The sequence below is a fragment of the Macrobrachium nipponense genome, chromosome 33 (genome assembly GCF_015104395.2).
Source record: "Macrobrachium nipponense isolate FS-2020 chromosome 33, ASM1510439v2, whole genome shotgun sequence".
Taxonomy (NCBI): domain Eukaryota; kingdom Metazoa; phylum Arthropoda; class Malacostraca; order Decapoda; family Palaemonidae; genus Macrobrachium; species Macrobrachium nipponense.
In genome coordinates this window covers 18,119,945-18,144,944 of record NC_087219.1, presented here as the reverse complement: position 1 = coordinate 18,144,944, position 25,000 = coordinate 18,119,945, and the positions used below count along the sequence as shown (strand labels likewise).

The 25,000-nt window shown below is 35.1% G+C and overlaps 1 protein-coding gene across 1 annotated transcript; it reads left to right on the top strand.

Moving 5' to 3' along the window:
• The first annotated feature begins 13,656 nt into the window (after positions 1 to 13,656).
• LOC135202706 (adhesive plaque matrix protein-like) lies at positions 13,657 to 20,338 on the top strand. Its single transcript, XM_064232185.1, has 3 exons — positions 13,657 to 13,706; positions 15,798 to 16,151; positions 19,778 to 20,338. The coding sequence occupies exons 2-3, from the start codon at positions 15,852 to 15,854 to the stop codon at positions 20,246 to 20,248; spliced, it is 771 nt and encodes a 256-aa protein (XP_064088255.1). The 5' UTR covers positions 13,657 to 13,706; positions 15,798 to 15,851; the 3' UTR covers positions 20,249 to 20,338.
• Positions 20,339 to 25,000: the final 4,662 nt, after the last annotated feature.

Below are 25,000 nucleotides of genomic sequence, written 5' to 3'. Positions count from 1 at the left end.
TGACTCGTCACTTTGATTGAAATATTTCGCAAGTTTATAGTCTATTATGTCATTTCTAATCACTAATTTACTGTTGTGTTGTATATTTGCTCTTTTGTCATTTTTTCAATGATTTTTAATCCTGTCGCCCTTGGAGGCATATGCCGTCTTCGTTTTGGGAGGAAAACATTCATAAATCACTTACGGCTTCTACAATCACTACATTTTTTCTTTAAAATCTTTAATACTCTTCCAAAACATTCATAAATCACCTCACACATTTCAGTTATGGCTTCCACAATCACTCCATTTCTCTTTAAAGTCTCTAATAACCTACCTATCTTCCCTTTCCTCACCTCTTCTTTCATACTTCCATCATCTATCACGTTCATTCGTCTGTTCTAATCAACTTCTTCCGTTCTTGCACCATCCATCAGAACATTCATTGCTCCATCTAGGTGGTTTCCCTTTATACTCCTAACCTGACACTCACTCACATTTCATTACAAATTTCATTTCAAATTTCTCCTGTTGCGAACATTTTAAATTACTCTCACGTCGAACCATCTTGGATTAATTACAATAACAGTTATATTTTCTCCCTTCTTCAACAATTTTAACATCCGTCCATTTGCTTCAATGAGATAATGATCAGATAGACCTCCAGCCACTGCCCTTATAAGTTTCACATTTATCTCCTTGCTCTAAGGTAGTAACAGTGAACTAATGCTGTCAAAAAGAAGGTAATACAATGATGGGATCAAGCTCCAAAGCTTGGAGCAAAGTACCTTCAATAAAACAGGAGACAGAGGCCAGGTAGGCGTGACTGGGGCTATACGACGGCAAGTCTAACCATGGAGTGTATTTCCCGTGGATTATTGCGTTGTTCACGTAATATTATTATAATAATGTGTAATATACATACGTACAACACAATTTACATACTGGATACTATATAGTTTATGTATGTGTGTATGCTATACAATAAGATGTATATATGTATATATACGTATGCGAATATACATATATATATATATATATATATATATATATATATATATATATATATATGCATATATTATGTATATAGTTATATTATATATATATATATATATATATATATATATAGTATATATATATATATAGATTATATATATGTGTGTGTGTATATTTACTTATGTATATAAAGCAATAAATATACTTATGTGTATATATATATATATATATATATGTATATATATATATATATGTATATATATATATATATATATATGTATATAGTTATATTTATACATATATATAAGATATATATATGTGTGTGTATATGTTTACTTATGTATGATAAAACAATAAATATACTTATGTGTGTATATATATATATATTGTATATATATATATATATATATATATATATATATATATATATATAGGGGCGTGTGTGCATGTGCGCACGTGTGTAGGTAGTTAATGCAACCACGATGGGCGAACGCTACATTATACTATTGCTGCCATTGCTTCTGTTGCTGTTATGGTCAAGCAAATCGCTTTTATGGCCTCAATAACAGCCTATGCAAACGTCATCTATCCATAATCGCGACCATTCTCGAACTTTCGAAAGTATCGCGACTCCGAAGTCAAGATAAAAATACCGAGTAAAAGTTGTGGCCAAAGTGAACTTCTGATCTTTTTTTCAAACTTAAGAAAGTTCTGAACAATGGCTTATACAAACTAGAGAAGCCGAAAGGATGTTAGATGTAACACCATACGACAATAAGGGAGAACGTCGATTTACAGAAAACGAGCGAAAACAAAAGAACAACTTTATCGGCTAGTCATCGTGGCCAGGTTGACCGACACAGCGTGACGGTAGATGCGAGGAGAAGAACAGAGACAATAACAGTGACGAGACGATGCTGAAGAAGGAATGAGAAGGGCAAATAATAAAAAAAGAAGATTAATAACTGTATATATATATATATATATATATATATATATATATATATATATATATATATATATATATATATATATATATATATATATATATCATATATATACTAATTATATATATGATATATATATACATATATATAAGCAATGATTATATATATATAATAAAAGGAGCCCAAAAAAGCCAAGATATAGAGAGACCATTCATATATACATATGTATATATATATATATATATATATATATATATATTTATTTATATATATATATAAAGAGAGAGAGAAGAGATGAGAGAGCGAGAGAGAGAGAGAGAGGAGAGAGAGAGCTAAAATCGTGGTCCAGTGGTTCACCTCTGACGGCAAATACGCCTCATTTGATTCCCAAGAAGCCAGAATGTTTTGGCCAATTCTGTTAAACCCTGTCTCGCGGACATCATTAACCCAGGCAGGGAATTATGTAGCTGGTAGTTAGATCACTGGAGTGGATCACAACCAAGGAGAACAAGAGCGCGTATGCATATATATATATATATATATATATATATATATATATATATATATATATATATATATATATATATATATGTATACATATTTATTTATATTAAAAAGATATCTAAATAAATAATTATATATACACACATATATATACATAAAGATTCATAATATAAATATGAATATAAATAATTATATATATATATAAAATTTATATATATATATATATATATATATATATATATATATATATATATATATATATATATACTATATATATCTATATATATATATATATATATATATATATATATATATATACACACACACATAAACCACACCCATTTTCTTTTATGTGTAGAAGGTCGTTCACACCCAAACTGCAATAAACTAAGTTATAAGTCAATCTCGTAGCAATCACTTCGTGTGATGCCGTCACGGGATGCAAAGTCGAATCACGAATGACAAAAAAAAAAAAAGGAAAAAATAACAAAATATGGCGTTATGCAGGAGTTTTAATCTTGGACGTCATGTCTGGGTGCATAACTGGAATGCATAACGCAAGTAAGTACGGTTTCAGACAGTTTTTCTTCTTCTTCTTCTTCTTCTTCTTCTTCTTCTTTCGATCTTGTTGTGGCTAATGTTTCTTTTTTACGGTGCCCTGTGACCACTTATATTTACGACAAGGTCTGGAATTCCAAATATCTTCCAGAAAACGTTCTGGAATTGTAATTATAATTATAAGAAAACAATATGTTGGTCTTTATTTTTTTTTAATAACGCTTACTTTACAAAGGAATTCTGGAATTCTAAGTATCGTCCTAATTTTCGAGGGAATACTGGATTTCTAAGTATTGTAAGCGTAATTTATACAACTGAAATTGAACTTAAAGAATATCCCTTTTCAATTTCGATGCAAATCTGGAATTCTAAGTATGGTAAGTGTAACTGGACATTTTTTCAATTTCGAGGGAATTCTGGAATTCTAAGTATTGTAAGTGTAACATAATAAAATATTAAACATAAAAACTATTACTTTAACCATCGACGGAATTCTGGAATTCTAAGTATTATAAGTGTAATTTATACAATTAAAGCTAAAAATAAAAAATATTCTTCTAGTTTTCGAGGAAACTAAACTTAGAAAATATTCAGTTCCAATTTCAATGTAATTCTGGAATTCTAAGTATTGTAAGTGTAACTTATACGACTGAAACTAACCATAAAGAATACTACTTTAACTTTCCAGTTTCTGGAATTCTCCTCTCACTGCGCTAGATGATTTATGGCACTCATGAGGTATCTGGCGTCACAGAATGACAGGTCACGGCGTTCTGGATCTGTAGCAGGTACGATTACTGATATTTTTATCTGAGACTTGGCTTCAATTACGTGTGAATGGGGATGACATTGAAATTATATAATTTCACTTTGACTGTTTTCTTTTAAGATATTTAATGGATTTTTAACATTTTTTCTACAGAATTCTCGTATTTTGTTACGCTCAAAAATGTGATGACTTTTTATTTTCGGATTTTTTTTTCTGCGTTTTGCTTAAAGAAGTGTCCGTTCTTTTCGTTATTATTTAAATAGAATTAAATATTAGGTTACGAAGGGAGAAAGACGTGTCATGTACTTGTGTGAATTCAGTACTATACTATATATATATATATATATATATATATATATCTATATATATATATATATCATATATATATATTTATATACCTAATATATATAGAATATATATATATATATATATATATATATAGATAGAGAGAGATGAGAGAGAGAGATAGAGAGAGAGAGAGCGAGAGAGAGAGAGAGAGAAAGAGTACTATAATATATATATATATATATATATATATATATACTATTTATATAAGTATATGTATATATGTATATATATATATATATATATATATATATATATATATATATATATATATATATATATATATATATATATATAAGAGAGAGAGAGAGAGCCTTTGGTCACTTTTGCTAAATTTACCTGTATTTGTAAAAACACACGCACACACGCATATATATATATATATATATATATATATATATATATATATATATATATATGTGTGTGTGTGTGTGTGTGTGTGTGTGTGTGTGTGTGTGTGTGTTCGTAAGCGAGCACATTACGTATCAACTACTTACATAGACACCAAGATCAAATTTACGCCTCATATCTCTCGCACGACCTCAGTCAAACGCTGAGATAAACTTACTACACATGCGCGCGCGCGCTCATTCATGAATGCCTTAACCGAAAAAAAATTCTCTTTTCCGTTTTCACTTTCGACCTGTCTCGTCACGCTCGAACGCGCCCGTCACCCGTCATTTAACCGGCCAACTTCCCCCGTAGAGTTTTCCGGAAGAGTAACTTCCGTCTTCTTCGTCGGCTATTTCCGTCTGTCATTATAGACGGTAATCTGTCACTTGGACGGCAACTGGATGTCAAAGTAGCTTTCCCAAACAGTCTTCCATAAAAATGGTCAGACTTTGCGTGAAATTATCGTACGGATGCTTGTTCTAATGTGCTGCATCATTACGGGATTAAAATGCCTTCATTATAGAACTACGATGTATGTCTTTCCAACCGCATTGTCATTATAGCTTTCGAGTACGCTATCAGACCTTGTGGGCTTTCCGAGTCTCAAATACGTTCTACAAACCTCCCTCGTCGTCATTATCGAATTGTTACGTTACTTAAACAACCAGATCGAGATGTCACGTCATGTGGATGACATTGATGGCATTCGTTATAAGCTGCTGAATGACCTCATCACCGATCTATCATATCTATAAGATTGTTGTATATTGTAAAGTTACTATATATCACTGTGATGAATGGGTTATACATCTATCGCTGTGCGTGGACAACAAGTATCCCATGGAAAGCAGTGCTGTGATTGGCTCATTTCCTCTGCTACCAAGCTCTGGAATTTTCCTCATGTTTCTGGTGTTCCCGACTTATAATCTTCACTCTTGAAGAGGCTAAATGTCTCTATAGATTCATTAGTATTAATTTAATATTTTGGAATGTCCAGCAGTGACCTTGACATTGCTTTCATTTTTTCTACTCCACTCGAAGTTGAAAAAGCTTTAACTTTTATTATTTTCTGGAAGCATGAAGCATTTTTTTTTAACATGATTTCCATCTAAAACGATTCATCCAAGCTTGAATCAACTTCATCTTTCTGAATGTCATTTTCAGAGTAAAAAGTTAAATATATCTTAGTTTAACCGGACCACTGAGCTGATTAACAGCTCTCCTAGGGCTGGCCCGAAGGATTAGACTTTGTTTTTTTTTAACGTAGCTAAGAACCAATTGGTTACTTAGCAACGGGACCTACAGCTTATTGCAGGATCAGAACCACATTATATCGAAAAATTAATTCCTAATCACCAGAAATAAATTCCTCTGATTCCGCACTGGCACGAGCGGGGAGCGAACTCGGTCTACCAAACCTTGAAGCTCAGAAAGACAAAGGCATAATTCCAGTTTAATCTTCTTCCCTTCCTCTCCTTATACCATCGGGTCTGGGCTAGCTACAGGCATGAGGATGCCAATCCCAGTGGCCTCTGAACTATAAACCAGAACCTTGAATAAGTGTGTCCATTGCGTGATTGTCCCGTATGGCTTCCTCGGTATTTCAATCATTCTTTCTGCGCAGGTTACGCTCATGCGCGCATAGTGAATGCGGTATTGAGAGAGAGAGAGAGAGAGAGAGAGCGATTTTCACATTAAGAGAAACATAAATCCAGATTAAAAGTAGACAGAGGAGGTTGGGGAACCTGCTATAGAGAGAGAGAGAGAGAGAGAGAGAGAGAGAGAGACCTTACCTTACAGACCTTACATCTTGTTCGGGTTGCCCCAGGTCCCTCAGTGTGAGGCACCTCTAATGTCTACCAGAGAGTTGCTAGTACATCTTCCGGTATATTTTGCATCTTCCAATCTTGGATGGTCTGGGATGCAGTTTAGATATTTGTCGAGCTTATTCTTAAACACATCTACGCTCACTCCTGATATATTCCTCAGATGAGCTGGCAACGCATTGAATAGACGCTGCATTATCGATGCTGGTGCGTAGTGGATTAATGTCCTGTGTGCTTTCCTTATTTTTCCTGGTATATTTTTGGGCACTATTAATCTACCTCTGCTTGCTCTTTCTGATATTTTTAGTTCCATGATATTTTCTGCTATTCCTTCTATCTGTTTCCATGCCTGAATTATCATGTAGCGTTCTCTTCTCCTTTCCAGACTATATAATTTTAAGAATTGTAGTCTTTCCCAGTAGTCTAGGTCCTTAACTTCTTCTATTCTAGCTGTAAAGGACCTTTGTACACTCTCTATTTGTGCAATATCCTTTTGATAGTGTGGGTACCATATCATATTGCAATATTCAAGTGGACTACGAACATATGTTTTATAAAGCATAATCATGTGTTCAGCTTTTCTTGTTTTGAAGTGCCATAACAACATTCCCATTTTTGCTTTACATTTTGCCAACAGAGTTGCTATTTGATCATTGCATAACATGTTCCTATTCATCATCACACCAAGGTCTTTAACTGCTTCCTTATTTGTGATGGTCTCATTATTAGGTCCCTTATATGCATATAGCTTTCTTTCTCTGTCTCCATAATTTATTGATTCAAATTTATCAGAGTTAAATACCATCCTATTTACCTCTGCCCAATCATATACTTTGTTAAGGTCTCTTTGTAGAGCGTTCCTATCTTCATCACAAGTAATTTCTCTACTTATTCTTGTGTCATCTGCGAAACTACTCACTACCGAATCCTTAACATTATTGTCTATGTCTTCAATCATAATAACAAACAGTATTGCAGCTAACACCGTACCTTGCGGCACACCGGATATTACCTTGGCTTCATCCGATTTCTCGTCGTTTGCAATAACTATCTGTTTTCTGTTGTGTAAAAATTCTTTTAACCATCTTCCTACTTTATCCACGATATTGTGTTTTCTAATTTTCTTCGCTAATATATTATGGTCTACTTTATCAAAAGCTTTTGCAAAGTCTAAATAAACCACATCTGTTTCATTTCCGCTTTTCATATTTTTGAATATGTTTTCACGGTGGACTAACAGTTGGGTTTGTGTACTTTTTCCGGGTACGAAACCATGTTGTCCTTTATTAAACAAATTATTTTTTATTAAATGTTTCATAATATTTTTCTTCATTACCCTTTCATACACTTTCATTATATGTGATGTTAGACTCACAGGCCTATAATTACTTGCCTCTAGTCTTGATCCACTTTTGAAAGTAGGGGTAATATACGCTAATTTGTGCTCATCATATATCTTGCCTGTATCTACACTTTGTCTTAATAATATTGCAAGTGGCTTTGCGATAGAATGAACTACTTTCTTTAACAAAATAGCAGGAATTCCATCAGGCCCTGCAGCAGCTCCATTTTTAATTTCATTAATAGCCTGCACAATATCAGCTTCATTAATATCTATGTCAGCTAAATATTCACTATTTTCATCCCTTACTTCTATATCATTATCTTCATTATCTATTCTAGGGGTGAATTCTCTCTTATATCGTTCTGCCAGTATGTTGCAAATTTCCTTTTTTTCATTCGTTAATCTCCCTTCAATTCTCAGAGGGCCTATTTCTATTCTTCTTTTATTCATCTTCTTCGCATATGAGTATAATAGTTTGGGGTTTTGCTTGATATTTAATAGGGTTTTTTCTTCCAAGTCCCGTTTTTCATTTTCTTTTGATTGTATAATTTTTTTTTCTGCATTTTCTATCTTACTTTTTAGTTCTATAACTTTCCATGCATTTTTTTCTTTTGCAAGACCTTTTTTCCACTTTCTGATTTTCTGGAACAAGATTCTTCTGTCTCTTGGTATGCATGAATGATGTTTACTTTTCTTCTTCGGTATATATTTTTCCACTATTATCTCCAATATTTTATATAATATCTCCGTATTTACCCTTATGTCATCACTTACGAAAATGTTATCCCAATCTTTGTTTAATTCTTCATTAATTTCTGACCATTTTATATTTTTACTGTAGAAGTTGTATTTTCCATATCCTTCCCACTTTTTCATTTCTTGCTTATCTCTATTTTCACTTGCTTTGGAATGAACTGTTAATTCTATGACATTATGGTCTGAAATACTCGCATTATAAACTATTATTTCTTTAACATAATTCATCTCGTTCACAAATACTAGGTCTAAAGTATTTTCCTTTCTTGTTGGCAGGTGATTTATTTGTTGAATGTTGTATTCTAGTAGCATATCTAATAGCTTTTCAAATTGCCTCTTATCTTCTGCACTACTATTACTCTCTTTTTTATATGTATAAGTACAACCACAATCTCCTATTCGTTCTTTCCATTCTACGAAAGGAAAGTTGAAGTCACCAGATAGGAGAATAGTCCAGTCCTTGTGATTTCTACATATATCATCCAATTTTTCAATTATTAAGTCAAACTCTTTAGTATTAGGAGGTCTATATATTACTATGTTCATCAATTTTTCAGATTCAAATTCTACCGCTATTAGTTCACATTCTGAGTTACTATATTTCTCATATATTTTTTCCTTGTTTTTTGTCTTTCCCATATATTGCGGTTCCCCCTTGATTCCTATTTTTTCTATCTGATCTATAAGTTTGGAACCCTTTTATTTGATCATCATTCCCAGTCTCTTGGGAATACCAGGTTTCACTTATATTCATTATATCTATTTTCTTTTCATTTTGGGTTAGTTCTTCTAAGTACTCTATTTTTCTTTTTGAGTTACTCGTAACTAAACCCTGCGCATTCATCACTATGATGGTTTGCGTGTTTTCTCCTTCATTTAATACTGATAGTAATAAGGATTTTCCCATGTCTCTTTCCTGTTCTGGTATGTTGTTCTTTTTTTCATTTCCAGAAATTCTGACATTAAAAAATCCAACTTTTCCATAATATTTGATCTTCCTTCATCATAATTATTCATTTTGTGTCTGAATCTGCAATTTTCTCCGTTTCTGCAATATCCTCTTGCATAATAAATACAGTTATTTTCTCTTGAGTAGAATTTCGGAGCTGATGCTTTGAAATTCTTTGCTGACTACTCTGCATATCTCATTGGTGGTTTGCTTTTCTCTTTTACCTGATATTCTTGATTTCTCTCTTTATTTGTTTTTTCTTTCTTATTTTGGATTTTATTACTTGGTTGGTTATTTATTTGATTATGATTCATGGCTACAGGGTGCATATATTTGCATTTTTTGTCGAACTTACATCCTTTTCCTTCTTTTAGGTTTTTACATATTTTTGGATGCAGATCTCTGCAATCATCCCCATATCCATCTAAGTATGCACATTTACCATATATTTCATAGTTTTGACATATCTTAGGATGTTTGTAGTAACATCTTTCTCCAAATCTGCAATTCCCTCTTTTCAAAAGGTTGCAGATTTTGTCTTTCTTGTCTATTTTTTCCTCTTTCCCGTCATTGTATAGATCTGGGTAGAGCCTCTTCGGGATTTGCTTTTCTGTTGTCATATCGTAATTTATTTCTTCGTAGGTATGCTGCTTTATTGCCTCATATGTAGTATCAATGAGTATCTCTGCATCCATACTTTTATCTTGTTCTTTGTTTTCCTTATTTTTTTCTGTCATTTCATTTTTGTTTACTTCTCTTCCGTTTTCCTCTTCTTCTTTTTCTTCTTCTTCTTCCTCTTCCTCTTCTTCTTCATCCTCAACTATTTGTACATTCAATCTTGATTTAATAACATTGTCTATCCATGATAGACATGTTGAACAAAAAATTCTTGTGTCTTTTCTCAAATCTTGTATTACCTCAGCACACTGTGGATGGGTCGGAATGTTGCATGCAGCACATTTTCTGATTAGGTTTTGTGGATTGACTATGCTATACCAAACCTTACACAGTTTGCATGCTTTTGGCATTCTTTTTCCTAATGCATCAATTAGTATATTCACAAGATTCACCTTATTCATTTTCTTTGTCGGAATATGTTGGTTTATGTATATTTTCTTTATGAGTCTCTTGACCACTTGGATTTTATTTGGAACTTCTTCAATTATTTTCAAGATGTTTTCATTAGATTTGTTCCAGTTTGAAGGATTATATCCTTCTAATATATCTATGAATGCTTTTGTATCTTTTTGGTTAGGACTGTTGCTGATTTCATAGATGAGAAATGCCAGTTCCCTTCCTGCTACCTCATCGTATTGCGAATCTGCTAGACACGCCAAATTACGCCACCTTTTCCCGCAGTTGGAACTTACTGCCATCTTGTTCTGATTTATAGTATTACACTTGATAAACTAACTTAGAAGACGCTTTATCCTACTATTTTCACACTAATCTTATCACCGATAGTTCACGAACACTTCTAGATATTTCTCAAATTCTAGTCGTATGTTAAACTTGTGATATCTGTTGATTATTGTGACTTCACGCGGGTACGTCTCACCAAGCAAGATGGCTACTACGAGAGAGAGAGAGAGAGAGAGAGAGAGAGAGAGAGAGAGATGTTATGTAGAAAATATGAGGTATTTTGAAAGATCGAGGTTAAAACTTCAATAATTTGGGAAAGAGGTTTTGAAAAGTAAAGATGAATATTGAGAGAGAGAGAGAGAGAGAGAGAGAGCAGGGGGTTATGGAAAACCATGGTAAAATTCAGAGAGAGAGAGAGAGAGAGCAGGGGGTTATGGAAAACCGTGGTAAAATTCAGAGAGAGAGAGAGAGAGAGAGAGAGAGAGAGAGAGAGAGAGAGAGTAAGAAACCAAACTGAGAGAGAAAAGATGTGGCTATGTAAAATCAAGGTAGGAGTTAGAGAGAGAGAGAGAGAGAGAGAGAGAGAGAGAGAATTAGCAAAAGCATGAAAAAGAGACTGAAAAGATTTTCAGATCTATTTACGTTAGATTTTGCTCCATTTATTTATATAATGACTAACAGATTTGCAGAGAAATTAATTAAGTGCATTTCTTTATAAAATAACATTATTAACATCCAAGTAAGTTGAGTATGATCGTCACTTGAACGGGTGACCACCGTTGAATACAACACAACAAAACGCCCCCTTAGACATCTGGTCTTGAGACCAGTGAAATTAAATAACATTTGGCCTGGTCAGTACTTGGATGGGTAACCTGTAAATAAATGCCAGCATCCAGAACCTTGCAGCAGACTTTGGGAGTCTGATGGGAGCGGCAACGCCTTGAAAGCGAGTGACAGCATTTCCCCTTGTGGCACCTTCTGCTACTACTATGAACCTCATCAGTCACTCGCCTGGCATTTTATCACCGTTATGTACGTATGTCTAAGCACCTGCGTGCGCATGCGCGTGTGCACGATTTCCATCTGCTGTTTTTATTATTTTTCTTTTATACCTCAGCCTTGGACATGCGTGGGAAACGATCCATAGTTTTTAGCTCGTTTTTTCTGAGACGGGTATGATTAAGACGAGTGTCCGAGTGAAAAGTGACCGTTTCTCTCGAGTTACTCCCAATGACAGGGTTTGTGTGCTATTGCTGTTAGTGATGTATGTCATAAATGCAGCATGTAATATACTATCAATCTAGGCAAATATGAAACATTCTTAATAAATATGATATTTAAGCGAATTTTTCGGTAACTACATTATTACCAATTTACCACAGAAATATAAATGTACATAAATATGTATATATACATATATACTTATATATGTATAAATAAATACGCACACCACACACAGACACACACAGACACACACACACACACACACACACACACACATATATATATATATATATATATATATATATATATATATGTGTGTGTGTGTGTGTGTGTGTTGTGTGTGTGTGGGTATAACTATACTATAAGTAATATTTATTATATATGCATACATATAATCAATCTATGCATATACACATATACACATTCATCACATATATACATTTCCCAAAAATATTAAATTTATGTGGTAAACTGGTAACTATAAAATTATCGGTAAATGTGCTTAAATAGCATATTCATTATAAATATTTGTTTCATATTTGCCTAGAGTTATAGTTTATTACATGTTGCATGTATTAGTATAAATGCATATAAGATAAGCATTTATACTAATACAAATATACCAGTTATATATGTGTATACATATTGAATGAAAATGTTCCTACATTTACTGAAATTAGATCAATAAACACATAAATATATCTCTATTTTGTTATATGAGTCTATGAAATCAACCAAGAACATATATCAGATATAAAAAAACATTATCCTATCATGATTTTTAGGTAAATGAAACTACGAATAAATACCTGTGATGCAAATAATCATGTTAATTTACTAATTAACTCTGGAAAGGAGAAATTTCTGGTGAAACACAAACCAATTAAAAAAGGCACCATTTCATTTTTCCAAAAATCTAAACAAAAAAAGAATAAAAACTCAATTTCCAATTAGAATTTGAAAATACAGTTCTTCAAACTAGAAAAAAAAACTAATAAAAACAAGCACTTTGGTTATTCTTGAAATATATAAAACATTAAAATACATAAAATATCCAAAACTAAAATAAAAAAAATTATAACTAGATTTTGGAAACGAAGATCTTCAAACAAGAAGAAAACGAATAAAAACTAGTCGTTTTTAGATATTCCTGAAATATAAAATATAAAACAATGCTAAAATACATAGAATATCAACAAAAAACAATTTATAATTAGATTTTGGAAACGTAGACCTTCAAACAAGAAAAAAACGAATAAAAGAAAGTATTTTAGATGTTCTTGCAATATAAAAAAAATGCTAAAATACATAAAATATCCAAAACAAAAAGTTTCGAGAAGCATAATATAATTAGATTTTGGAAGCGTAGATCTTCAAACAAGAAAAAAACGAATAAAGAAAGTATTTTAGATATTCTTGAAATATAAAAAAATGCAAAAATACATAAAATATAAAAAAAATAAAAAATAAAAAACAAGAAGCGTCCGCATCACGCGCGCGCACACGAATCACGAGGGACACGACCCGCGAAGAAAGGCGCGCGCGCGTGGACACTCAAAGACACGAAAGCTCACGCACTGCAGAAGATAACGACGCTTATGACCACAAGTGAACCGTTGTGACCCTGAGGCGCCGAACGAACTGACCGTAGAAGACTGCCGTATAAAATACTACAGGACTCCGCAGGACTTTCAGTAGGTCCGCTAACCCGTCCAGGGATCGTCCTCTGCTTCAACTAGGAATTGGCAAGGTAGAAACCCAGAGTGAACGTGTTACCTGTACTAATATTATTGCTACTAGTTGCAGTAGTTAGAGAAGGAGGAGGAGGAGAGGAATATGAACACCCGTTTTCGTGCATGCTATTTACATATCATTAGCAATTAACTCACGTTATGAAATTGCTTTGGAGAAAGTTTAAGGAACCTCGCAAGCAGTCCAGTTGATGTTTTGTCAGAAACTTGAGTTACATATTTAAATAAAACGTTTGTTTTAATCTGTTTGTTTACTAACATACTTTCCACGCATGCCGGTTTGCTTGATTTCAACACTAATAAGAAAACCATTGCTGTGGAAACTTTCATCTATCTAAACAATTAATTAGTACTATGTGAAAAATAAACCATTTTTACTTAGTTTTTTTCAAAATTTTCTTGCATTATGTCTTACATATCAGTAACAGCAAAGTATCAATAAACCCCAATCGTCACTTTGTTTATTTCTATAGTTCCGCCCTTGGGCTAAACCCAAGTAAAAACAATGGTTTAAAACGTGTTTGAAAATCTGGTCAAAAATCTAATCAGATCACCTGGAAGTAATTGGTCGTAGCGTAAATTGCAATGCTTTTGCTAAACGTTCTTATTCAGACACTTTATAAATAACACATCAGAATTACCAAAGCTTTTATGCCAAGAAAGATTAAACATGGGACGCTATAAAACATGAATAAGTTTTAGTTACATAATTCGTAATTTTAAAGGAAAAATTTTCTTTTTAGATTCTGAACTCAATCTCAAACGATTTCTTTATTTGATTTTAGCATTAAAACTTCATAGAATAAACGTAGTTGTACGGTTTTTGAAAGAATTTTTATAGCCTAAAAGCATGTATAACCTTTTTAAAGCTTTACTTTAGAATAATATACTTACTTAGGGTATTCTTGGGGGTAGTGAAGCTTTCTCATATACCATAAGTTTTTGGTAGCTTCAGCACAGCTGAAGTAATTAGGAACTAAACGTGGATAAATTATTGCTATGTGATGAAACGACTCAATATATATATATATATATATTATATATATATATAATATATATATATATATATATTACTATATATATGTATATATATATTTAGAAATATATCATATTATAATATATTATATATTTTGGACTCGTACCTAAGACTGTGAAGCCATGGTGCCTCAGGCAATGCCCATGAGACAGACAGTCTTACCTAGTGCCCTAGAAAGCAAAACAGAAAGAGATTTCCAAAGCTTTGCAGAGGAAGGCAGGATACAGTCAGTGAACAGCGCAATCTGTGGCTCATCTCATTTCACATATATAAAAACAACCTCCAGCCTTATTGTGACCCAAAAGTGCTCAAACGAGTCCCTTTGTCACATCACTCATCTGATGACTAGGCCTGTCTCTTACGACGCTCCTGACTGGCTGTTGATAAGCCAATCACAGGGCTGGAAACTCAGTCTCTCTCGAGAGTTCACATAGGCAGTATGTATGTTCTACCTCTCCTGAGGGATACTTTTGCAAGACGCATCCCTCAAGAGATGTAGAACATACATACATCCAGCCTAAGTGAACTCTCGAGAGAGACTGAGTTTCCAGCCCTGTGATTGGCTTATCAACAACCAATCAGGACGGTCGTAAGGGATTGGCCTAGACATCATGCACCGGTGATGTGAATCTACTATAGTAGCCCCATACTACATACCAGAGACTACTGAAGTAGCAGGACGGCACTTTGCCAACTCAGCTACAGAAAAAAATAAGAAAAGAAAGGAACTAGACATGCAAAGGTAAATACTGCAACTCATTGTGGAAGCAATGCATTCTTAACTATGGTTTGACCACCTCCCCTCCCACCAACAGTTAGTGGGGGCATTAATCAAATGCTTACAGTCCATTAGTTATGTCCTCTCTAAACATGTAAGATTTTGTTTCCATCCTGATGACTAATGTTACCATTATTATTGCATATATAAGTGAATGAGACACAATAATTATATCCCTCTATCCACATTATTTTATTATTATTATTATTATTATTATTATTATTATTATTATTATTATTATTATTATTATTATTATTATTATTATTATTATTCCAGAACAAAATTACAAAGCGCTGAGAGAAACGGCCCCAAATCAGCCTTCCCCCAAATATGGTGGTCTCATCGAAGAAGAAAGCAGCTGCCACAGCTCTCATGGTGCTGATCGTGGCCTCTGCAGCCGGGTTGGCGAAATCAGAGGCAGAAGCAGATCCCGAGGCCTCTGCCGATGCCGTAGCAGTAGCAGTAGCAGAAGCAGAAGCGGTAGCAGAAGCAGAAGCAGCTGCCGTAGCCAAACCGAGGGCTAAGCCCCATCCAAAGAGCAAAGCCGAAGCCAAGGCCAAAGCATCCTACGATGCGCCTTGTTATCCCCAGGTGGAGTACGTGACGCACTACCTCAAGGATGTTCAGCAGGTGAGCAATTCAAATCTTTGGTTCTAATAAATATTTATGTATATATATAAATATATATGAATATATAAATTTACACACAAAAATGTGTACATAAATAAAGGGTCATGCCACGGAGGAAAAGGAATAGTGCGAAATGCAGAGATCTTTCGGTCTTTAACGACCCTCTACCAGAGGCAAGACTGATCAGAACCATTAATATCAGTCTTGCCTCTCGTAAAAAAAAAAAAAAGGGTCGTTAAGACCGGAAGGTTTCCAGGCAGTTCTCGCTTCTTCATTTTCCTCCGTGGCATTACCCTTTATTTATATACATAACATCACGTTTTATATATTTTGTGATCAAGTTATTCATAAATATGTATGTGTATGATTGTATAGCCATTTCCCTCAACTTTGAGTGGTTCCAGAGGTTAAAACCGAAACATAGGTCACTGCCTCATTCATACTTTGGCTCATGAATTGTAGATGAACAATCTTAGCAGTGAAATATTAATATTTCCAATATTAGCTTGATCATATCCCTCCCCCACCCCCCATTTTTTTTTTAAGGGAAAGGCTGTTGCGATAGGAACTCTTCTCCATAAATATTTACCACCTTCTCTAAGTAGGAAAAAGGGTGTATGGTGAGATTGACTGATTGATTATGTATTATATCTGGCGTCACAACATCTGGGTAATTGACACCGAAATAAATTAAATATAAAAAAAATAAATTTTTGATAAATTTCACTGGAGGCTGTACCAGCTTTAAATGGTGCTTCTGATCCTTTGGAGGATGCACCAATGTCCAATCTTCACACCCCTCCTCAGGCAACACCAGCTTTGTCTGGTGTTCTTGAGACCGATAACCCTCTGAAAAGGAAGGCAGCCATAAATAATCGGTCTCCTTCCAGATAAAATGAGGAAGTCAGCAAGCTAAAAGCTCTTAAAAGAGGCTCTAATTTAACAGCCTCTAAAGGAAAGTAAATTCATTAATTTTCTACAGTGGAACTGTCAGGGATTAAGAGCTAAATGGGAAGAATTAAGGCTGCTCATATCAGAAGTGTCTCCTGTTTGTATAGCTCTGCAGGAGACCATGATTGGTAATAATATGTGCCCCAGCCCACGAGAGTATACATCCTATCACTCCACCTATAATTTAAATATTGGCAGCCAATGAAAGGACGGAGAGACGTAAGAAAATCTTTTCTTTGGCAACCGGATTAAGTTTGTCGTATACATTTGAATAAAAGCTTGTGGTCTATAGTGTTCATGAAACTCACCAGAAGATTAAGAGGGCTAAGGCTAGAACCCCGGGAAGAGGAAAAACAGTTTAGGCTCGTTCTATTAAGTCCCACGGAGCCGCTGATGCCCTAAGTAGCGAATAAGGATCTTAAATTATATAATTAATATTTATTTCAGTAAACCTTGCTGAGAACCGTAAGGGTAACTCCATTTGGAGCCACTCCTTTAGAAGGGAAAAGATATGTAGTAATCATATATATATATATATATATATATATATATATATATATATATATATATATATATATATATATATATATATATTCCAACAGGGGTTCCAGCAAGACAACAGCTCACATGATCAATTTATTACGAGACGTTTCGTCCCCCAAGACATTGACACATCATCAGTCTGGAATAAAATCTATCCTTTTAAAAAACATGAAACTAAAGTAAAAGGTACAATCCAAAAATATGGATTATTTACATAAGCTTACAACTATTAGAAGACTACCTATCAGTTCAGAGAAGAAGAGCAGAATGACTAGAAACTGATAGATAGTCTTCTAATAGTTGTAAGCTTCTGTAAATAATTCATATTTTTGGATTGTACCTTTTACCTTAGTTTAATGTTTTTTAAAAGAATAAATTTGATTCCAGACTGATGATGTGCCAATGTCTTGGGGCACGAAAACGTCTCTTAATAAATTGATCACGTGAGCTGTTGTCTTGCTGAAACCCCTGTTGGAATGTATAGCTGTCTGCCCGTTGTCTATATATATATATATATATATATATATATATATATATATATATATATATATATATATATATATATATATATATATATATATATATACCTCTCTACCTATCTGTTTATCTATCTATATATATTCATATATATACGTAATTATCACCCGAATTTCACTTGTCTCAGAAAATCCATATGTGAATGTTTATGTAAGTGTGCGCTTGCATATTTGCACGCATAAACACTTTAGAAATGGATTATGCAAGTTCTTCTTTAATGACCCTTATATCTTTGGAGAGTTGCCTCTTTTGACTGATGATGGCTACTGTTTCATGATTATCAGAGCGTTCTTGTTTCTTTGTTATGGAATTTGTCCAGAGGTTTCGTACGGGATGGAGACTGGTGAACCAGCTGTTTACAACATTCATTGCAAAACGTCTCGAAAGAAGGGGTTTTGCCAAGCGTGTATGAAGCGAGAGAGAGAGAGAGAGGGAGAGAGAGAGAGAGAGAGAGAGAGAGAGAGAGAGAGAGAGAGAGAGAGAGAGAGAGAGAGAGAGAGAGAGAGACTTTATAGATATGAAAAGTGTTAGGTTAATCTTTAAAGTTACCTAATGACAAACATATGAATAAGGTTGATTATTTTCATTAATTCAAGTACTTTTTTTACACTTATTTCATCTACCATCATATTCTTTAATATATGTATAACATACATTCATGCATATTAGATCATTATTTTTCATTTTAAATGATTGTGTGACGTCAGATGCCTCTGTCTGGAATAGATTGAAATTTATTCAAAAATTCCTACACAACTGATAAGTTAACATAAGATAACAATTTATGCTTAATAAAAGGTACTTAGATTCCTCCCATACTTTATCACCATATCTCCTAATATAATTGTTTATAAAAGTATAATATAGTTTCAGGTTACTTTTATATTTTGTCAACAATGTATCATTTTATCAATGCATAAATTATTCATTGATGAATATGATATGAATATCATTCAACCTTCATACCCTCATTCAATACTTTGAGTTGGGGTTGGTAATCCCATCCCTTTCCTACCATGTTTGTGACAACCATGGTCAACTAACTACCAAGTACATAATTAACTGATTGAATCAAAATTGATGGAATGGGTCTGAGACGAAAAGAAAAACGAGACCCTCTACCTTCACCATGTGGTCAAACTTGGGTCATTGCAATATTAAAGAAAGTTCACCTCCATTATCCCATTTAGCGTAATGAATGTGGTGTTTTAAGTACTTAATTAATCATTTTATTGTTGTTACTGAATTAGTCTGAAACCGTGTTTCAAGTAATGGTGTCCTGCATATATATTAGTCACGAAATCAGACGCACTGTCTACAGATAGGGTACCAGGCCACGATGATCAAATCTCTAGACTCATAGGCCATGCCTATATCAGCATTTCGGTTCTCGAAATACTCCTTTTATTGTCGTTACTGAATTTGCCTGAAACTGTGTTCCAAGTAATGGTTTCCCATGCATTAGTTACGAAATCAGACGCACTGTCGATAGATAGGATAGTACCAGGCCACGATGATCAAATCACTCGACTCATAAGCATTCCAGCATTCCATCCAGTTCATGATGTGTCAACTAAGGTCGAGAACCATTCCAGGTACCAGTCTACTCCACCGTGTACAAGCAGCAGTTCATTCCAACCACCCTATACCACACCCACTACCACACGCAGCACCAGACGCAGTACCAGACCGAGTACGTGCCCAAGTACGTCACCAAGACGACGTACCAGACCAAGATCCAGTACGTCACCAAGTACCGCACCCACCACCACACCGACTACCACACGCAGTACCTGACGCAGGTACAGTACGTGCCACAGTACATCACCAAGACGGACTACGTCACGCAACACGTCACCCAGAAAGCATACAAGACGGTGTACAAAACGCAATTCGTGCCCCAGTACTTCACCAAGACGCAGGTGCAGCACCATACCGAGTACCAGTCGCAACTGGTGCCCCAGTATTACACGGTCACCAAGTACGAGAAGACTTACAAAACCGTGTGCCCAGAGCAGGCCTACGGGTATGGCTACGGGTATGATTATCTCAATTATGATTACTGAAGAGTCGTCTGCTTGAATTGCATGTATATAGGTGTATTTTATCAATATTCTTTAATCATGTGATGTATATGAATTTATAAATAATATTTATTTAATATTCAAAATGCTATGAGGTAATTTATTTTTTACATTAACATTGTTATGAGTAAGAATCGTCGTGTTATATAATTTTCACTATTCAAAGGAGCATAATCACATCTCACGTAGGGATATACGTATATAATCACCTTTGCCTTCATCACAGTGTGAAACAAAGGGTCACTGGGGTAATAAGTGAAAATCCACAATTATGTATACGAGCAATGTCATCTTCAAAATACAAAGATAAAAAATGGAAGTTTTTGATCATTTGCACGACGGTCCTGTTTAACCAACTGATAAAAAGACATATTTTTATTCAGCTGGCTAAAGAGGATAATTTTTCATTATTTTTATAGTTTGACAAATTCAACTTTGCTCACATACATAAGTTTGGATTTTCACTAATCATTTCCGGTCAAAGTATAGTGATGCACCGTAGTTACTTGGGTATATATACGTGCATATCTTCGGGGAACTGTGTCCTTGGCCCTTAGTGAGCACCCACATCAAATTGGCCCATCTGACAGTACTTGAATTAGGGTCCCAAGGTCAGAGTATGGGCCTCTTGTTGCCTCGTAGGTTGACATATGTCCTGAGAAAGACCATGGGCTGACACTTATTTTTGAAAGTATATGGTGTAAGAAAGGCCATGGGCTGACACCTATTTTTAAAGGGATATGGTATAAGAGAGGCCATGGGCTGACGCCTATTTTTAAAAGCATATGGTGTAAGAAAGGCCTGGACTGACGCCTATTGGTTTGAAATGCAAGATCCACAACCGAAAATTGTAGCCATGCTTAGGAGGAGCACCAAAAACCACAAGCAAGGAGATGTAGGAGAGGTTAGGAAGATAATTCCATAATTGCGTCATAGCTGCAACAGAGATCCTAGAATATTGTGTGGTACGGAACCTCACAAAAGAAAAGGCAAGAAATATAGAATTAACACGAATATAAGCAACAGGTTTTAAAGTACAACATTCGTTCAAGTTCTAGTCTGTCAGTACAATATATTTTTGAGTTTCCCAATTATACATACAATATGCGTTCGGGTTCCATCCACCGAGTATACAGTAAACACTCAAGCTACATTAATTAAGATATAAATCGCTTAAATAAACGCACACAAGTCATTTTCCACCCACTACCATCACTGAAACGATTGCATTGAAAAACATTCTCGGGAAACTTTAGTAAAGGAAGAAAGTGATCATTTTGTACTCTGTAAAGTTGAAGCATTATGATCGGATCATCAGTTGTGAGGCATGACTCGCTACAGTTTGAAAGAATGGTGTATTAATGATGATGCTGAAAATGTATCATAAAAATGATACATTATAGTTATCATTAAGAATGTCTGAACTGCCATTGCTGTTGTTGTTACTGAATATGATTTGAAACCACCAAAATATGACATGGTATGAATAACTGAAATTTTAAAAAAATATTTATTTATATCTACACAAAAATCCCCATACCAATGAGACGTGTTTATACACACACATACACACATTTACATATATATATATATATATATATATATACATATATATATTATATATCAATATATATGTGTGTGTGTGTGTGTGTGTGTGTGTGTGTGCGTGCGCACTCGCGTGTGCTTGTGCTTGCGTGAAGGTTTATCTAGAACCAGAAAAAACTCGAATAAAAGATTTCTTCCTCAAAACTCTCAATAGCCTGCAGAGTCATCCGTCATTGCAGCCACGACGCGGATGAGAGGATGAAAGGAAACCTTAAATGACTTAGCGTTCTGACAAAGTGATGAATTACGAAAACTAGAGAGAGAGAGAGAGAGTAAGTTTTTTGAGGCGTCATACGAGAGAGACAGACAGACGCACAGACAGTTTTTTGTGGCACTTGAGAGAGAGAGAGAGAGATTGGGATGATTTTTGTATGTCACAAAAGACAGAGAAAGATAGAGAGAGAGAGATTGGGGGATTTTCTGGCGTCAGATGAAAGAAAGAGAGAGAAAGAGTAAGAGAGAGTGAGAGAGAAAGTTTTTTGCGGCGTCGTGCGAGAGAGAGAGAGAGAGATTGGGGGATTTTCTGGCGTCACATGAGAGAGAGAGAGAGAGAGAGAGAGAGAGAGGAGATTTTTTGGCGCGTCACAGAGAGAGAGAGAGAGACTGCGACATAGAGAGAGAGAGATTGGAGAGAGCCGTGAAAGATTGAGAGAGAGATGAGGCGAGAGAGAGAGAGCGAGAGAGGGAGAGAGAGAGAGAGACGAGAGAGAGAGGAGGAAAGAGAGAGAGAGAGAGATTGGATTTGGGGATTTTGACTCGCAGAGAGAGAGAGGAGAGAGAGAGAGAGAGAGAGAGAGAGAAAGAAAGAGAGCGAGAGAGAGAGAGAGAGAGAGAGAGAGAGGATTTTCTGGCGTCACATGAGAGAGAGAGAGATTTTCTAGCGCCACATGAAAGAGAGAGAGAGAGAGAGAGAGAGAGAGCTTTTTTTTGCGTCACACGAGAGAGAGAGAGAGAGAGAGAGAGAGAGAGAGAGAGAGCTTTTTGTGGCGTCACACGAGAGAGAGGGGAGGGAGGGGAGAGAAGTTTTTTTGTGGCGTCATACGAGAGTGAGAGAGAGAGAGAGAGAGAGAGAGAGAGAGAGAGATTGGGGATTTTCTGGCGTCACATGAGAGTGATAGAAAAAGAGAGAGAGAGAAAGAGATTGGGGGATTTTCTAGCGTCACATGAAAAAGAGAAAGAGAGAGAGAGAGATTTGGGGCATTTTCTAACGTCACATGAAAGAGAGAGAGAGAAAGAGCGAGAGAGAAATTTTGATTTTGACTGAACTAGAGAAATGAAATTTTTTAGGTTAAGGTTAGATACGAAAGAAAATGATCACTTTTTATCATCAGTCAAGGACCAATTATTTAACCGAGGTTCGATGCTGCTCAGTGATTTGTGAAGCATAACTCAGGTATATATAATTGCCTTGCTGAAATAACTGTCAATCACCCAATGGACTGAAAGTTTCGGTAAAGAAACACTCATTAACTAGATCTAATTACGTATATAAATTTTACACTCGCATTTCCTAATATTTTTTAGGATACGCTTTCCGCCGAAGGCCTTGCGATCTTTCAGGAAGTTGTTGAAAAAATCCTCTCTCCAGTATGGGATTCGAGCCCACGCTGGTTTGAAGACACAAGTTTATGCAATTCCAAAGCATTAAGAAGAGAGGGGGAAGAATTTCTTTAATTATTTCCCTTTCGTTTTCAAGGTTTTTGGTGAATTTCATAAATATTACTTAATACAAACTTTAAGGCACGTGCTACGCTACGCTGGAACCCGGCGCTGCCTGTCATGACTAGCATAACCTCCTGATCTCCTACCTACCGCGCTCTGACCCGGGACGGCAAACAGGTTTGCAGGAGAAGGGTAGATGTGTCATGTCTCCCCTACTTTCCCAATCCCCTACCCTACCCTGCCCCCCATCTGGGGCAGACAACCAAGAAAGAGTCACTGGGATTTTATTTTCATAAAATAAATTATTGACACTACACCATGGAAATAATTTATACCCATGGTTATTATAATTTTTAAGTGCATATACCCCAGACAGGATTCGAACCTAGGTCTTTGGTCGAATGGCCAGAGTCGACATTCTATCATTGTGTAAGAAATTACAATTGATAAGTGCATCTTCCCTGGGCCAGGATTCGAACCTGGACCTTTGACCAAATGGTCAGTCGACCATCCGTTAATATATATAACTCATCAACATTTCACTTCTGTAAATTTCAGTATTGATTGCTTCAGTCCAGCTCTTTTCTGCAACTATTATAATTCTACTCTAATATTATTATTTCAGACGTTACAACAGGAATCACTTACCTGAATCCAACACTCGCTTGCTCTGCCTCATCTCCCAAGATCACCAAACTCGAGAATTAGTCTTCTTGAACCTCTCGTGTCCCACTGAGGCATGAGAGTTCGGGAACTCCCTCCTACCTTATGTGTTTCCAAAGGCAAATCGTCCTTTCAGTTAGCGAGTTTATTCTCCTGAAAAAATGGGAAATTATTAAGTCTGTCATTTCTGAAATTAAAAGGAGGGAAAAAATATTATTTAATAGAATACTATTATAAAATATATATGGTTAATTACAACTTGGCAGTCAACTGGAATATTAACCTTTTTCGGAGTTATTAACAGTAATAACCGTGAAATACTAATGACGAAAATCCGCACAAAAGCAAACATTTCATTACAGTCAACGGAACCCAATATAGCAATAGCTCATTGCCAACAAAAACAATGAAAACAAGGATAACTCATTAACAATAACGATTAACTCATTACCATTAATGAGGTTGATGGCAATAGTGCCCCGTTACAAGTTACCGAAACTGACCATAACGAATCACTCATTACCATAACGAGACTGTAGTAGTACCTCTATAGTAGATTCACATCAAGCGTGCATCTGATGTCTAGGCCAGTCCCTTATGACGCTCCTGATTGGCTGTTAATAAGCAAATCATAGTGTTGGAAACTCTGTCTCTCGAGAGAGTTCACATACGCAGGATGTATATTCTACCTTTCCTGAGAGATACGTCTTTCAAAAGTATCCCTCAGGAGAGGTGGAACATATCTACATCCTGGCTATGTGAACTCTCTCGAGAGGGGCTGAGAGTTGTCAACCCTGTGATTGG